This window comes from Octopus bimaculoides, chromosome 10 (assembly GCF_046866305.1).
Source record: "Octopus bimaculoides isolate indiv1 chromosome 10, ASM4686630v1, whole genome shotgun sequence".
NCBI classification, from domain to species: Eukaryota; Metazoa; Mollusca; class Cephalopoda; order Octopoda; family Octopodidae; genus Octopus; species Octopus bimaculoides.
Window position 1 is genome coordinate 72,285,594 of NC_142937.1, and position 18,883 is coordinate 72,304,476.

General features: G+C 37.7%; 1 protein-coding gene across 3 annotated transcripts in view; it reads left to right on the forward strand.

Moving 5' to 3' along the window:
- The window catches only part of LOC106875903 (GON-4-like protein), a 78,562-nt gene that overhangs the window by 44,306 nt on the left and 15,373 nt on the right, over nucleotides 1-18,883 (forward strand). For all 3 annotated transcript variants that reach the window (XM_089358785.1, XM_089358786.1, XM_089358787.1), the window contains exons 19-22: nucleotides 9,864-9,966; nucleotides 11,256-11,393; nucleotides 14,385-14,537; nucleotides 15,915-16,096. In XM_089358785.1, coding sequence (XP_089214911.1) covers nucleotides 9,864-9,966; nucleotides 11,256-11,393; nucleotides 14,385-14,537; nucleotides 15,915-16,096 — 576 coding nt within the window. The remainder of the gene's footprint in view (nucleotides 1-9,863; nucleotides 9,967-11,255; nucleotides 11,394-14,384; nucleotides 14,538-15,914; nucleotides 16,097-18,883) is intronic.

Consider the following 18,883-nt stretch of genomic DNA (forward strand, 5'->3'; position numbering starts at 1 on the left):
ACTGAGGACTGGTGAACCAGATGGCTGCACCATGCTCCAATCTGATCTGGCAGAGTTTCAAGAGCTGGATGCCCTTCCTAACGCCAACCACTCCGAGAGTGTAGTGGGTGCTTTTACGCAGTACTGGCAACTGCCATGCTCAAATAGTGTTTTTACATGCCACCTGCACAGGAGTCATATATATATATATATATATATATATACATATATATATATATATATATATATATATCATCATCATCATCATCGTCATTTAACGTCCGCTTTCCATGCTAGCATGGGTTGGACGATTTGACTGATATATATATATATATATATATATATATATATATATATATATATATATATATATATATATATACATACACAGGGGTTGGACAAAATAATGGAAACACCTAGCGTCATAGCATCATAATTTTGAAATATCTATAAAACCATCAAAAGCTTGTTTATTTTTATGTTTTTTTTTATTTATTATTAGTGTTGCTTAATATGCTTTGCTAAAATTGCTGTTTCTTTTCAGATATCATCAGCAAAAGGTAATTAAAATTCATTAAAATGACAGATCTATCGGACTTTCAAAGAGGTCAAATTGTTGGTGCTTGTATAGCAGGCACTAGTGTAATGAAAACAGCCGAAATGTTTGGTGTATCAAGAAGTACTGTCTCAAAAGTAATGACAGTCTTTGAGAAAGAGGAAAAACCTCCTTGTCGAAACAAAACTCCGGAAGAAAACCAAAACTTTCAGATAGGGACCGTTGGACTCTTACGCGAATTGTTAGAAAGGATCACAAAAGTACAACTCCCAAAATTACTGCAGAGCTTAATGACCACCTCGAGAGCCCACGGATTTCATGGGAGGGCTACAGTCAGAAAACCACTACTTTCAAAAACAAACATTGCAAAGCGTGTAGAGTGGAGTAAAAACCTACAGAATTGGTCCCTAGAGCAGTGGAAGAATGTTATTTTCTCAGACGAGTCGTCCTTTACCTTATCTTCAACCACCAGCTGAGTATACGTGTGGAGACAGCCAAAAGAAGCATTTGACCGAGACTGCCTTCTTCCAACTGTTAAACATGGAGGAGGATCTATGATGATCTGGGGGGGCTATATCTTGGAAATCCGCTGGCCCAATGGTTTCCCTTCATGGCGGAATTAATAGTCAAGAGTATTTAAGCATTTTATCGGATCAAATTCATCCTATGGTTGGGGAACTGTTTTTGGAGGGAAACGCAATCTTTCAGGATGATAATGCACCAATTCACACTGCTAAAGTTGTTACTGAATGGCACAAAGAACATTCTAGTGAAGTTGAACATCTTATCTGGCCACCACAGTCCCCAGATCTCAATATTATTGAGCATTTATGGTGCATTTTAGAAAAACAAGTAAGGAGTCAATATCCTCCACCATCATCACTACAAGAACTGGAGACTGTTTTAGCAGAAGAATGGACAAAAATTCCTTTGGAAACGATTCAAAGTTTGTATGAGTCCATACCTCGTAGAATTCAAGCTGTAATTACTGCCAAAGGCTGTCCTATCCCATATTAAAATAAATTTGTTTGAAATGTTAAGGTGTTTCCATTATTTTGTCCAATACCTGTATATATATATATATATATATATAACAGTCTGTTAAAGTCTGTCATACCGGCCATGACGAAGGGAAATAGCCCTGAAACTCGAGTCGCCTTTATATATTTATATTTATATATTTATATATTTGATCCTTTATATTGAACACTGAATATTTCATCTACATTCAATACTTTCTTTCATGGTGCCATCCATTTTTATTTTATTTTATTTTCTATTATATATTGTATATTATATTATATATTGTATATTCCATATTCTATACCCCACATTGGTTCTGCAGGAATATAAATAAAACATAAAAAACAGACAGTGTTGGAACTCTCTTAAACTAAATAATATATTCCTCTATACACAATCATACAAAAAAACCCACCTTTTTTGTATTTATTTTTACTCGCATATATATATATATATATATATATATATATATATATAATTATAATGAAGGCTACAAAGAAAGTACCAGCATTGATAGAAATAGGAATTGAAATAATACAAAACCCTTTTTATCACTTATACATGCTGGTGAATGCGAATGAGCAAAGTAAAAAATGCCAGCTTACCATTAGCAACTGAAAATCGCAAGGTCTGAAATCATATGATATGAGTACGTCTTTAACTCAATTGCGATTTTCAGTTGCTAATGTTAAGTTGGCATTTTTTACTTTGCTCGTTTGCATTCACCAGCATGTGTAAGTGATAAAAGTGGTTTTGAGTTATTTTAATTCCTATTTCTAGCAATGCTGGTACTTTCTTTGTAGCCTTCATTATTATTATTATTATTATATATTTAATAATAATATCTTTTATATATTTAATACGATGATGATGAATACTGTGAAACTTAATTTAATTTAAATTTTTAATAAATTGATTTCAATTGAGTTTTTACCTGTAATTTTGGATTTTTATCCCTAATATTATTATTATTAATATATATATATATATATATATATATATATATATCATTATATTTTATTTCATTCACTTCGATCATTTTGAATTTGTCACTGAATTCTACTGGTCAATACACATATGGTGATACGCATAATGTTTAACCCTGAAAAAGTAATACTCACTGATGAAGACTAAGTGTTTGTTCATAAGGTTCAAAATCATATGATATGAGTACATCTTTAACTCATTTGTGGTTTTCAATCGCTAATGGTAAGTTGGCATTTTTTGTATGTATGTGTATATATATATATACATACACACAAAAAATGCCAATGTGTGTGTGTACATATGTGAATCATCATCATTTAACATCTGTTGTCCATGCTGGCATATGTTTATACAAAAATGATTAAAAAATAATTTTTTTACCAGTGGTCAGCATGTGTAATTAATAGTCAGAAAACTTAAATATTTATATATAATAGTGTATAAGATTTTAAAGAAGAATCTTTTTGTGGTATGGGTCTTAACTGCCCTTTCTAGCATGTAAGAAATCCGCATGGTGGATTCCTCTCCATGTATAAAATCTTATGCACTGTTATATCTTTGTGTATATATCATCATCATCCTTTAACATCCATTGTCTATGCTTGCATGGGTTGAGCAGTTTGACTGGGGCTGAAAGGCTGGACCAGACTCCAGTCTGATTTGGCAAGGTTTTTACAGCTGGATGCCCTTCCTAATGCCAACCACTCCAAGAGTGTAATGGGTGCTTTTATGTGCCACTGGCACAGGTGCCATTTGTGTGACACCAGTATCTGCCATGACTGTGATATTGCTCGGTTTGATGGGTCTTCTCAAGCATGACATAATGCCAAAGGTCTTGGTCATTGCTTCCGTGAGGCCCAACACTTGAGCCAAAGGTTTCGGTCATTGTCTCAGTGCGGTCTAATAAGTACCAGTCCTGTTCCAGTAATATGTAATTCAGGCCATAGCCTAATGAAAACAGAACACCGAACGCACACTGTAGATAAGACTGGCTAAAAAAAAAACATATATTGTTGCAAAACAAGTTACAGCAGGTTTTATAGATAGGAAAAGAACCAATCAGAATTAACCATCATACACACACGCACACGTGCGATAGACTGAATGACACATAACATGTAGTTGTAAGTTCAAGTTGTAACATCCCTTTCTCTCCTAGTCAATATTATATGTCTGACCCTGATAGCAGTCAACAGGTTTTGATATACACTCTGATTGTTGCAGTGTAGGGTTGTTAGTTGTTTCTCTTTCATCCAAACAGTCGCTTTCACCCGTTGAGGTTGACCCAGCTTCCTCGTTCACTTCCATTTGATCATTTGTTGCATTTATTACTCGAGATCAAATGTGATCCAAATGTCTGCACACAACTTGACCACTTGGTAAACGCAAATTGATTGAACTTCCAAAAGTTTCAACAACTGTTGCTGATTGCCAACACGGTTCATGGGGAAGTCGAGTATACACAGCATCAGACGCTTTCAATTGTAATCCTTCCTTGTTCTTTGCATTTATTCAGGTTAGTTTTTCTTCAATATTTTTGTGCGATGACAAGAATAAAAGGCTGAATCTTGTTTGCAGATTGCAACCAAACAAAAACTCAGCTGGAGACTTGCCTGTAGATTCAGTTGGGGTTGTGCAATAGGCAAAATGTAAATGGTACAGTTTAGTCTGAAGGTTTCTAGTACTTTGCTTTTTCAATCCATTCTTTACCGTCAGAACAGCTCATTCTGCTAAGCCATTTAAAGACGGATTATATGATGCAGTTCTTATGTGATGTACCCCATCCTCTCTCAAAAATGTTTGGAAAACCTCACTTGTGAAAGGAGTGCCATTATCTGAACAAATTGTTTCTGGAATCCCAAATGTAGAAAATGATGAGTGTAGTCATGCTACTGTAGATTCTGCTGTAGCATGTACCACTGGATGTACATCTATCCATTTCGAATGGGCATCAATAATCAATAAGCACATCGTACCATTTAAGAGGACCAAAATAATCTATGTGTAACCTTTGCTATGGTTTTTATGGCCACTTCCAGGGATGTACAGGTCCTGGTGTATTTTGTTGCTGATATTGTTGACAAACGTCACATCTTCTGCACATCTGCTCAATATCAGCATCCAGATTGGGCCACCAACGGTAACTTCAAGATAATGCCTTCATTCGATTTATGCCTGGATGAGCATCATGCAACTCATTAAGCAATTGTTGTCTTTATTTAAAGGGTACAATTATATGAGGACCCCAAAATATGCAACCCTTGTGCAAACTCAGTTCATCTTTACACTGTAAAACCAGTATTAATTCTAAACTTGTTTTGGACAGCCACCCTCTTAAAAGATAATGTTTGACACTGGACAGTATTTGATCTTTGTTAGTTGAAGTATATCCTGTCCTCGGATAGGTGTGCCACTAAAATGTTGCATCATGTGTATCAGTTCTGCTAGTTGTTCAATTTCATGTAACAAAGAAGTCAAGGGTAAACGACTCAATATATCAGCAGTAACATTCTTAGGCCCAAGAACATAATGCACACTATAACTATAAGCACTTAACATCCAAAGCCCACCTCTACATTCTAGGTGTACACATTTGCTGAATACCCTGCTCTTCTCCAAGTAGTGCAATCAAAGGTTTATGATCAGTATAAATTTCAAAATGACAACCCCAAACATATTGATGGAATTGCTTGACACTAAATAAAACTTCAATTGCTTCTTTGTCCAACTGAGAATAGTTCTTTTCAGCTGGTAACAGAGTACATGAGGCAAAAGTTACAGGATGAACAGTACTGTCAGTCATTCAGTGACAAAGGGCTACACCTAGCCCTGATGGAGATGCATCACATTGTAACATCAAACATTTATGCAGGTCATAATGCACAAGTACAGATGAACTAGTAAGTAACTTCTTAGCTGTAGCAAACCCTTTCTGGTGTTCAACATTCCACCCGCAAAGGAAATCTTTATGCAATAAGGCATGGTGTCAGCATTGTTGAAATATTTGGTAAAAAATGATGATAATGTCACAACATTCTTACAAATGATCTTAACTGACTATTGTTTTTAGGTTCTGGTGCATTTAAAATAGGCTGTACTTTATCACTCCTAATTTGCAAACCATCTTTATTAAGTTGGTAACCAAGATAACAAACAGAATCACAAAAAAACTCACATTTGTTCTTCTGTTTTAATCCGTTTTTGTAAAGACGATTGAGTATGATGGATAATGTATGAAAATGGTCATTATTGGAATGCCTGGTGATTAGTAAATCATCTAGGTATGCACAAGCCCATGGTACATCTTTAGCAATGTTGTTGATAATGTACTGAAAAATTCCTGAGGCTGAATTAATTCCAAATGGTAATCTAGTAAATTGAAACAACCCAATATGGGTAGCAATCGTAGTGCAAGCATGAGAATTGTCATCAAGTTCAATCTGGGAATATGCATGACTGAAATCAGTTTTTGTGAACTTTTGGCCTCCCACTAGAGTCGTGTACAAATCTTTTATTTTAGGTAAAACAGCTGACTGGTTGACTGTAAGTTTATAATCTCCGCAATGTGCACTGAGCATTTCATCACCTGTACAATGTGAGCTGCCAAATCAAAGTATTGAACTGGAACAATAAACACCTTCTGATTGTAAACGTTGTAATTTGGCTTCCACTTTTGGCTGCAAAGCATATGGAAGTGTTCGAGCTTTACAAAACCACAGTGACGTGTTGGAAAGTAATTTTATGTTTGCTTTATATTCATTCAATTTTCCAAGCTTGGTGTCAAATAAAGTACAGTATTCCTTTTTCAGTTGTTTCAATGATGGTGTATCACAAACAGTTTTAATCATGGTGAGTGTACCAGGTAATTGTCGTGACCAATCATGACCCAATAAGTTTGGACGATTTCCAGTGGTTACATATACATCACCATGTTGCATATTTACATTGCAAACTACAGTTATTGGGATTTCTTGCACGATATATGTTTTTGAAGTTGAATAGTTTGTAGAAAGTGGTGGTAAACAGCTGACAGAATGAGTGGTAACAATAGAGACTGAAGTGCCCATGTCAATTTCCATGCAAACTGACTGTCCTTAAATTATCACATCGACAATGTACAAAGGTGGTCAGACTGTAGTGTTAACAGTAGCATTTAAAGTGAATTTAAAGCGAAATCTTGGCCTTGGTTTTCCTGATTTGTTTTTATCGTTCACACCGAATGTTTTAGTGAAGATGAAACTCTGTGTTCATCGTACTTTGTATGACAAATTCTGGCAAGATATCCCATTTTACCACATAAATGACAAACTGTTTGCTGATGCTGGCACTCAGATGGAAAATAATGTTTAAATCCACAATGATAACAAGTAAACTGTTTTTCTGTAAGACTTGATGGCCGAGTTTTTGTAGACATAATAGATTGCACAGCCATCTGCCCTCTGTTAGTATAGAAAATTTAATTAGCTGATGTGAAATGCTTTTGCTCTGACAAACTATAACACAGGCTCTTTCCCAAGTAAGCTTTAATTCTTCTTCCAAAAGCAATTTAGAACAGGCAGTCTCATCACAAATACTGGAAAGCAGACATTGCAAAGCTATTTCGTTTTTGAACATTTTTGGAGGAATCAGATTGTATTCACATTCAAGTAAAGCTTGTTGTATTCTGGAAATGAAATCATTGCAGTCTTCTTCAGGTTTCTGATTTAATTTTGTAAAACAGTAATCTGCTGTGTACACATTTTTAGCAAATCCCCAAAGTTCATTCAGTAAACCAAACGCTTTATGTGGCAGATTCTATAATTCTCAAGGCATCGAAGTGTCTTTGTCCTTGCTCCCCGAGAAATTGGCGTAATACCTTTATTTTGTGACATTCTGATAAATTAATGGTTGGTTCTAGTATTGAAAGTAGTTCTAAATAATCCAAAAACGAACATTTCCAACGATTCTATATAGCAGGGGATGGTTTGTCTGAAGTAGTACTCCACAGTTGTGTGGGTTAATTCAGCATAGCACACGTCTATCCTTGTCGCCAGTTAATGAGTACCAGTCCTATTCCAGTAATATGTAATTCAGGCCATAGCCTAATGAAAACAGAACACTGAATGCATGCTGGAGATAAGACTGGCTAAAAAACACTTTTTGTTGCGAAACAATTTACAGCAGGTTTTATAGATAGGAAAAGAACCAATCAGAATTAACCATCATACACACACATACATGCACACATGTGTTAGACTGAATGACACATAACACATAGTTGTAAGTTCAAGTTGTAACAAGGCCCAACACTCAAAAGGAGCTCAGCCACTTTGCTTTCGTGAGGCCCAACACTCGAAAGGTGCTTCAAAGGTCTTGGTCATTGCTTCTGTGAGGCCCATATCTGTCACAACTGCAAGTTTGCTCAGCTTGATGGGTCTCCATCTGAAGCACAACAGAATGCCAAAGGGCTCAGTCATTGCCTCCAAGCGGCTCAACACATGAAAGGAGCTTGGTCTCTGTGAGGCCAATGCTCAAAAGGTTGCTTCAAAGATCTCAGTCATTGTCTCTGAGGCCCAATGCTCAAAAGATGCTTTTTACGTTCCAGCTGCCTAACACCAGCATCAACCACAACTGCGAATTCACGTGGCTTGACAGGTCTTCTCAAGCACAGCATATCGCCAAAGGTCTCGATTACTAGTCATTGCTTTGTGAGGCCCAAAGTTCAAAGATCATGCTTCACCAACTCATCCCATGTCTTCCTGGGTCTACCTCTGCCACTGGTCCCCTTCACAGTTAGAGATCGGCACTTTTTTACACAGCTGTCTTTGTTTATACACATCACACAACCATACCAGCACAGTTGTCACTCTTGCACATCACATCTGATTCCTCTTATGCCTAACTTTTCTCTCAAGATGCTTACACTCTGTCAAACATGCACACAGACATTGCACATCCAGTGAAGCATACTGGCTTCATTTCTTTCAAGCCTATGCATATCATTGGCTGTCACAGCCCATGTTTCACTGCCATGTAGCATAGCTGTACACACACAAGCATCATACAATCTGCCTTTCACTCTGAGAGAGAGGTCCTTTGTTGCCAGCAGAGGCAGGAACTCTCTGAACTTTGTCCAGCCTAATCTTATTCTCATAGCTATACTCTTGGAGCATCCACCTCCACTGCTAACTTGGTCACCTAGATAATGGAAGCTATCTACTACCTCTAGCTTACCTTCCCCTTTCCCGGCAGTTGATGGAGTCTATTTTCTTTACATTTTCGGTGTTTATTGTACCTGTGCATCTTTCATATACAAAAGCTATTTTTCCTGTTAACCTTCCTCTGATACTGCTACACCTTTTATGTGTCCAAAGCTTACACAGGTGTTCTTATGGGAGTTTCTACTTACACCTTTTCTACAGATCGAGCAGAGCCATCAACCTGAAGGGATTTGTGATTTATCTGCCTTCCTACTTACTAAGACTTTGGTTTTTGCTAGGTTAATTTTAAGGCCCTTCGAATGTGCAGAGAACAGCTTCTGTCACATTCCAGGGAGAAAAACTACAAATAGTTGATAGCTTCCATTACCTAGGTGACCAAGTCAGTAGCGGGGGTAGATGCTCTGAAAGTGTAGCTGCTAGAATAAGAATGGCCTGGGCAAAGTTCAGAGAGCTCCTACCTCTACTGGTAGCAAAGGGCCTCTCGCTCAGAGTAAAAGGTAGACTGTATGATGCATGTGTACGAACAGTCATGCTACATGGCAGTGAAAAATGGGCTGTGACTGCTGAGGACATGCGTAAGCTTGCAAGGAATGAAGCCAGTGTGCTCAGCTGGATGTGTAACACATTATGGCCCTGTCATTTGCTGGATTGTATCAAACCATCCACCCCATGCCAGGATGGAAAACAGATGTTAAATAATGATGATATCTATTATAATTCCTTCACATCATGTATGATTGTCACTGTATCTCTCACTATTTTTATCTTTCTCTTTTTTTCATTTTAATTATTCCTTTTACCTTCGCATTTCTTTGTTATTCTTCTCTTTCACTATGGCCTATTCTTGTCTCTCTCTCTCTCTCTCTCTCTCTCTCTCTGTCTCTCTCTCTCTCTGTCTCTCTCTCTCTGTATCTCTCTCTGTCTCTCTCTCTCTGTGTATCTCTCTCTCTCTCTCTCTGTCTCTCTCTCTCTCTCTCTCACACCTCCTCTTCTTTCTAGACCACCTGTATATTTTCAGCCTGTCCTTTTTTCTCCCAAACTAAGTATTAAAATGACCTTAGAGTTTCTGTCCTTTCTCAAATATTTTCATTTTTTCACCCCCTTTATTAATATTTCAGCTGTCATCAGAAAAGGAGTAAAGATACACGAACCAAAGCACAGAAACGGAATGACATCAAACTTGCCATGTTGGCACCAAATTTAATTGAAAAAGACCCTCGGGTGAGTTATTAAACTGGGTGGCTATGCCAATCGTTGCACTTAATGACCTTTCAACTTTGACATCCTGATGCTGGAAATGTCAGTTTAAAATAGTATTCCTCTTATTACATTGAACTCTGATTCTCTTCTAATCTTGATGATTCTATCTTCTTCCAAAATTAATCGCAGCATCTATTTTCAAATTATGTGTGGTTAAGAAGGTAGCAAGCATGAAAAAGCAGGCATTAAACTCTCTCTCTCTCTCTCTCTCTCTCTCTCTCCCCCTCTCTCTCTCTCTCTCTCTCTCTCTCTCTCTCTCTCCTGTAATTTATTGCATGCATTTATGAAATACTTGCCAACTTGAAGCATGTTACTGTGTTAAAATATGCAGACGACATTAACTTGTGCTTTGAAATAAAAAAAGAATGCCTCCTCTATGTTACAGATCTGAGTGTAGCTTACTTGTTCACTGAGTGTAGCTTACTTGTTCACTGAGTGTAACTAAGGCTATCGTAAAGCTTGTAGTTCTAAACAAAAGATGTGATTGTCAAAGCTATATTCACATTAACAGTCAACTTCAGATGCTGGTCAGACAAAAAAATTCTGCTCTTAAATTATATCATTGTTTGGTTTTAGCACAAATTATGGCTTCTGTGTGTAAAAAGAATTGTAAAAATTCAAATTTTCCACAAAAAACCCTCATTAAAACACATACACAGAGGAAATATTTTAGTAGAATAACACCAAGTGGTAGATGTATGCTGTATAGTCACTACACCTGCTAGAAATAGAATCAAATCTCAGCTATCTTACATCTTAACATTTAAAAAAAAGAAAGCATTCAGTGGACAACATAATCCTGAATTTACAGGAAGGAGGGTCATGACTGGAATGTCTTTTATCAAAAGTCTGCTTGATCAGGACTGACCTTGGGTTAAACAATAGCGCTGCCTGTATTCCTAGCACTGACTGTCATTCCTTGTATATTATTGTAATATGTATAATGTGGCAAGCTGGCAGAATCGTTAGCACAATGGATGAAATGCTTAGTGGTATTTCGCCATCACTATGTTCTGAGTTCAAATTCTGCCGAGGTCGACTTTACCTTTCATCCTTTTGGGGTCAATAAATTAAGTACCAGTTGAATACTGGGGTCGATGTAATTGACTATCCCCCTCCTCCAAATTTCAGGCCTTGTGCCTATGATAGAAAGGATTATTGTAATATGTATGTGTTTTGTAAAATGTAAGGTGAAATCATTTTTTGATCCTCATAAACCCTGTACATATGTATTGTTGCCTTTGTTTCAGAGAGATCACCGAGACACCATTTTTGCTTTGGCTTATCTGAATAAGGTCAAAGAAACTTTGAAAACTGATATAGAGCGCTATGAACAATTCCTCAGGATTTTGTTTGAATTCGGCAAGAGTGATCATTCACCTGTTGTAGTAAGCCCTGTTTTTATTCATTATTGAAAAACCTAATAACTAAATTGTCTTCACCAGCAATTTAATACTACTATATACTATATATTGAGTTTGATTTGAGATGTATACCTTCATGTGTTTATATGTGTGTGTGTGTGTGTGTGTGTGACTCCATATGTATTTCATCATCATCATTTTTTTAACATTTATTTTTCCCTGTTTGCATGGATCACATGAGACCATGTTGGAGCAGAGTTTTCTACAGCAGGGTGCCCTTCCTGTTATCAACCCCCACCTGTTTTCATATTGGGCTTCAAGCAAATAACATCTTTAGTGAAGCCATTATTTACAACCAATGAGTGAAATGCATGTGTAGGTGAGAAGGAAATATGAAATCACACACACACACACACACACACACACACACACACATGTATGATGTGTATGGAAGTCATGTGTATCTCCCAATGATGAAAAACTAGCCAAGTGATCAAAGGATTGGTCTGTAAGTGTCATATCCTGCATTCTTCTGTTGGTGTCTCAATAGTCTTTGGTTAATTGAGTTCTTGGGAATGGATAATAGATCTAATGGTTATTTTACTTGAACTAAAATGACAAGTGTATGTTATGTATGGTCAGTTTTTTTGGGTGTGTGTGTGTGTGGGGGGGGGGGTCAATTAAATACACACACTATCTATTTGATCTTCATTTTAGTTTTTATTCATATTACTCTTAGTTTATGCATCTGTCAAAGTCCTTTCGTCATACCCTGTGACTTCATTAGTGACTCTCTGTCCTGTGTGTCTCCTCTTATCCTGCTTATATTTATTTATTTATTATTCTTTAACAAGAATAGTAATGACAGTGACTTTGAAGTTTTGGCTTTGTGCAATCCAAATAACCCTCACCACCTATCTACATTCTTTTGTGAACCCTTAAATGCCAATCTCCTAAAAGCTAACATACCAACAAAACACATGTAACTACTGAGGTTAAAACACTGGAGTGAATTCTAGGATTTAATATTCACATTCTCAAAACAAAAGGTAAACATCCCTTTGATATCTAAATAAAACTTACAACAGCCAAACCATATTACAGTTCTGCTGACTAACAACCTTACTACATTCTTTTGTGAAACTCTTTGACCTGAAGATGATACACCTAAACATACAAAACTATACATGCATGAATAGATTCTAATCATGAGCAATTTCCCAGAGTTAATCAATAAAAATTCTCCATACCGCACCATTTTGAGCGTGGCCGTTGCCAGTACCGCTTGACTGGCCTTCGTGCAGGTGACACGTAAAATCACCCACTACACTCTCTGAGTGGTTGGCGTTAGGAAGGGCATCCAGCTGTAGAAACTCTGCCAAATCAGATTGGAGCCTGGTGTAGCCCATCTGGTTTCACCAGTCCTCAGTCAAATCGTCCAACCCATGCTAGCATGGAAAGCGGACGTTAAACGATGATGATGATGATGATGATGATGATTACTCTTCATTCCCTCTTTATTTACTGCCGCTTATCTCCTCCTCCCTGACCCACTCCTATTTTCCTTTACCTGCAGCCCCAAATGGAAATTTGCCATTAACCCAATTCCACCCAGGTTCATTACTCAATGCATTCACCCCTATCCCTACCTCTCACTATCTTTCTCTTTTTACACTCTCACAAACCTACCTACATATTCACCCTTCCTTGTTCCTCTGTCCCTATTCACTCTTAAAAACACCTTCTTATATCTTGAGTGTATGCCCTGATACCTCATCACCATCATCTCTTCTCAGTCTCCTGCTGGGGTAGATATCTCTCTTACAGCAAGACACCTGTTTCTGTTCCTCCATCATACTCCAGCCTTTCAACACCAAACATAAAACACTTCTCTACTGCACTCTTTCACTATGAGGAGATCTTGTTTTGCAAGTTACTTGATGACTTCACTAGTGCTGGTGCCATGAAAAAAAGCACCTAGTATGCTCTGTAAAGTGGCTGATGTTAGGGCATCTAGCCATAGAAACCATACCAAAGCAGACACTGGAGCTCAACATAGTCCTCTGGCTTGTTGGTTTCTGTCCATCCCATATGAGCACAAAACATGGATGTTGGATGATAGTGATTTTGTGTGTGTGTGTGTGTGTGTCATCATCATCATCATCATCATCATCATCGTTTAACATACGCTTTCCATGCTAGCATGGGTTGGACAATTTGACTGAGGACTGGCGAACCAGATGGCTGCACCAGGCTCCAATCTGATCTGGCAGAGTTTCTACAGCTGGATGCCCTTCCTAACGCCAACCACTCTGAGAGTGTAGTGGATGCTTTTACGTGCCAGTCAGGCGGTACTGGCAGCAACCACGCTCAAATGGTGTTTTTTTACGTGCCACCTGCACAGGAGTCAGTCCAGCAGCACTGGCAAACAACCTCGCTCGAATGTTTTGTTCACGTGTCACCGGCACAAGTGCCAGTAAGGCGAAGTTGGAAACGATCACGCTCAAATGGTGCTTTTTACGTGCCACCGGCACGGAAGCTAGACAGCTGCTCTGGCAATGATCCCGCTCGGATGGTGCTGTTAGCACTCCACTGGCACAGGTGAGAGAATGAATTAACGAAATGATAAACTTGAATAAAATAAATAAAATGTGACAATTAATGGATATGCATGAACTTAAGACAAACAAGGAAGACGAAGCTATGGGAACTATGTTTACATGGTAAAGAAATAGATAGATAATAAAGGACGAATGGCGGGGGGGGTTATGATCTACATAGAAACAGAAGTACATGAACGAGGTTAAAATTTTAATTATTTTTGATGGACTATGTTAACCATTGATATATATCTGGAACTATTTTGTGTCATTTGCATTGATAACAGTTTTAGGAAAAGTATGAACATCACAAAATCCTGTCCCTCCATTCACTTGAAAAATTCTCTGCCCTCAGCATATATAAGAACCTATGATATTTTGCCAAAACTTAGTAATTTCATTTTCTCTTTTGCAGCTGTACAAAAACCTGTCATATTTAATGAAGGACTATCCTGAACTTGTACATGACTTTGCAGCGTTCCTCTCTCCAGAACATGCTCTCCTCTGTGGCTGTTACAAAACTACAGTAGACTTTCTTAGGGCTCGCAACTTCTTACGTAAAATTGAGGTAATTCTCATTCATCGTCACCATTTTCACTTTATTTTCTTTTGTCTTCACATTTCAACTTTTTGTAATTTTTTTCCCCACTTCCATCTCACTTTTCCATTTCTCCTGAAAATTCTATTTGATATAAACAATTATTAGGTGCTATTTTTCATCTCTTATGGAAGATGTTGCAACTATATGGGGCAGTGACATGAGAAGTTTGTTTTTCATTATTTCATTTGAAAATGTTCCTATTTAAAAAAATTCTTATCAATTTAAAAAAAATCTTTCTTTGATACTTTGCCACTCTCTTATACTTTAGCATAAGCTGGAAATGTTACACCAGTTACATATAAACAGACCAACTTTGTTTACATACATATATTATATATTTATGATTCGAAGTGAGTGGGAAGGTGGGTACAGACCGTATGATGAGGATGAACCAGTTCAGTCCCCCATGTATTGTCCTAGAGAAGGATGTGTAAGTTTGAATATACAAATGAGAAAAAAACATTACTCAATAGTTGTATAATTTATTTATATTAATATTTAAAAAAAATTTGGACCTTATAATATCCACATGTGGCCCAAGAAGGTTCAGTTATATTTTCAATCAACTCTAACTATATCATGAATAATGATGTGAGATTTCAGAAAGTCAATACCAACATAGTAATACTAGTAATACCAACATAATATACTAGGCGCATAAGTAGGTCTGTAGGAGATAGATGATAGTTAGATAGTTAGAGTAAGGTGGCAAGCTGGCAGAAACGTTAGCACACCGGGCGAAATGTTTAGCGGTATTTCGTCTGCCGTTATGTTCTGAGTTCAAATTCCACCGAGGTCGACTTTGCCTTTCGTCCTTTTGGGGTCGATAAATTAAGTGCCAGTTACACACTGGAATCAGTGTAATCGACTTAATCCCTTTGTCTGTCCTTGTTTGCCCCCTCTGTGTGTAGCGCCTTGTGAGCAATAAAGAAATAAGATGATACTTAGATATGTAGGAAGGTAGATAGATAGATAGATAGATAGATAGATAGATAGATAGATAGATAGATAGATAGATTGATTGATTGATTGCCCCTTCAATACTGCCTATGTAGATTTTCTCGAGAATCAATATTTCAGAAAAATATACAATTTGATCAAACTGTTTTCAAAATAATTGTGGAATTCCCATGGGTACTACTAGTATTAATAATACCGATATAATATTTTAATAGCAGCAACATAATATATTGATATTTTACTTTACCACTTCAAACTCTGTATTGTACTGATAATCAATTAGAATGCTGAGGTGGTTTACATGATAGAAATGTGATGTAGCTTTAATACACTTGAAACACTCTCTAAGTTTTAAATTGTTTACTATTGTTATTGTTTCTGCAGATTATTTTTGAGAAACATCCTAGTCAGTACCTAAAGGTTCTAAGAATCTTTGCGGAATGGCAGAGGAAGGTGACGCACAAGGAAGAAGAACTTCATGAAATGTTACTGCCAATGTTTAAGGGACAAGATGAACTTTTGGCTGAATTCTCAGGGTTATTTGGATTTCAACCACCTCCAGAAAGGTTTGTATGTTCTCTCTAATTGGTTTCTTTTGTCAAATGATTTTAAAGAAGTAGGACATAGCTACTTTCAGACTGCATCTATTTAGGTAGTAGATTTGCAAGAAACAACAGCCAAATTGCCTTCAGTTTATGTCTTATCATTTTAGAAAAAGTCATTTTGGTCCTTGGGAGCAGATAGAATAATCAACTCCTTTGGTAATTGTTCTGCTTAATCTGAGTTGACCAGTGGTTAAACAATAATAAAAATACAAACTAAGGCTGTGAGCTGCTGGAATTCGTAGCACAGTGGGCAAAATGTGTAGCAGCATTTCATCTGACTTTATGTTCTGAGTTCAAATGCTGCTAGGGTCAACCTTGTTTTTATCCTTTCAAGGTTGATAAAATAATTACCAGTTGAACACTGAGGTCGTCGATGTAACTGACTTGACTTATCCCCTCCCCTGAAATTGCTGGCTTTGTGCCAAAATTTGAAATCATTATTACTACTGACCTTCCATCTTCGTCATTTTCTCCCCTCCCTCTACTACACTTTCATCCCAATCACTCTGTTAGCCCTCACCCATGATTTTGTTTCCTTCACCCACTCATCTTGGTTCTTCTGCTATTGTATTCCTTGATATTCACTGTGTCTCAATTATATTGTGTTGAGTAAATGGAGATATTGCAACATAGTCTAAGGCAACCGTACTACTTCTGGCTCCACAATATACAGGGACCCAGTGCACTTATTAAAGTAGTTGGGAAACAAGTGGAGACAATGCAGGGTTGAGAAGGCCCTTTAATCCAGTCTTAGACCTGATAACTGCTTTAGTACTGTGGTTTGAGTATAATTTGTGAAGTGGTTAGTGTTAAGAACAGAATCTGAGCTATGGCCACTAACTCGAAAGTGAAAGCTACAAGTGTGACTTGGTCTTTTGACTATTTTTAAGGCAACAATAATTCCAAATAAGAACTGATACAGACCAATGGCGGGCTTTCCAGTGGTAGTGGCCTTTCAGACCTATCATCACCACTCTATCTCTTTCCAGCTCCATCCTCTCTTCTAAAATTGCAAGTAGTCATTTAGACCCTTTACAAGAAACCTATTCTTCTCTGGCTCCTTTTCTCATGCTTTAACTCTTTTATCTCCTACTATAAAGTCCTCTCTTTCAGGGTTTGTAGTTTTGCAAACTGCATGACTACCTCACTAGTGAGGGTCACATGAAAATAACACCCAGTGCATGCTAGAAAGCGGTTGACATTAGGTAGGGTATCCAGTCATAAAACTCATGCCAAAGTAGACTGAAAAAGCTGATGCAGTCTAGAAAACCAAATCCTCAAATTATATTCAGTTTTTAGTTTCAGTAATTCTATCATCATCGTCATTTAACGTCCAGCATGAGCTGGCATATTTTGAACACTTCGACATGAGCTGACAGGTCAGAAGACTACACCAACCCCTGTTGTCTGTATTTTGATAAAGCTCAACAACCTGACTATAAATACAATCTCATTTTACTTAGTTAATCTCAGTATCATCATTTTTTTTTGATGTGTGCTTTACCATGCTTGCATGTGGGTCAGCCAACAGTTTGTTAGGGTAGCGCTTTCTATGGCTAGATGTCCTTCCTGTCACCAACCCCGCCTGTTTGCAAAGTAATATTCTTCTAGTCTATGAAACAATCTGGATGTGTTAATGTAAACAACTAGAAACAAATGCCATCAAAGCAAGGATCTTTACTTGTGAAGATCCTGCAACATCTCAAGACATTTCAAGAAACCTGGACCTGCTTTCATAGTGGACTTAGAGCAAATGACATCATTAGCAAAGCCGTGCGGGTGGCACATAAAAGACACCATTTTGAGCGTGGCCGTTTTCGTGCGGGTGACACGTAAAAGCACCCACTACACTCTCTGAGTGGTTGGCGTTAGGAAGGGCATCCAGCTGTAGAAACTCTGCCAAATTAGATTGGAGCCTGGTGTTGCCATCCGGTTTCACCAGTCCTCAGTCAGATCGTCCAACCCATGCTAGCATGGAAAGCGGACGTTAAACGATGATGATGATGATGATGATTGTTTATGAAACAGTAAATGAACATGTGTAGACTTGAGAAATGCAACCTCGCTTTCCAAACATATACACATACATATATTTCTCTTATTGTGTGTGTGTGTATACACATATATCATCACTAATTCGCATCCTCCTTTCATGCTGGCACAAGTTGGATGATTTGACTGGAGCTGGCATTGTTTCTATGTCTGGAAGCCCTTCCTAATTCCAACCATTTTACTGTATGTACTCTGTACTTTTTACATGGCACCAGCTGCAGTGAACCCACCAAATAATCGGTAAGGCATGGCTCCTCAACTGAAAGGGGAATAGTATTGAGGGAGGTGGCTTTGTGTCAGGTGGTGAGAGGTTGGAGTATAAATAGAGAGACAGAGATGAGTGTCTTGCAGTAGAAGAGATGAGAAAAAGATGATGATGACGATGTGATGAAGGTTGGGGTACACTCAAGTTATGAGGGAGGTGTACGGAAGTGAAATGGAACTAAGTATTGCATGGGGTGATTAGGTGGGTAAGTTGTGTGAGAACACAAAAGGAGAGTGGGAAATGGAAGAGAGGGGAGGGAGTGCAGCAAGTGGACACAAATAAAGGGAGGGGTTGTTAGGATATGTTATTGGGAAGACATTCAATAGGGTTGCATTATGTGCAGGTAGGTTTGTGAGGTTATTCACACACACTCATACACAGATAATGGGCTTCTTTCAGTTTCCATCTACGAAATGCACTCACAAGGTTTT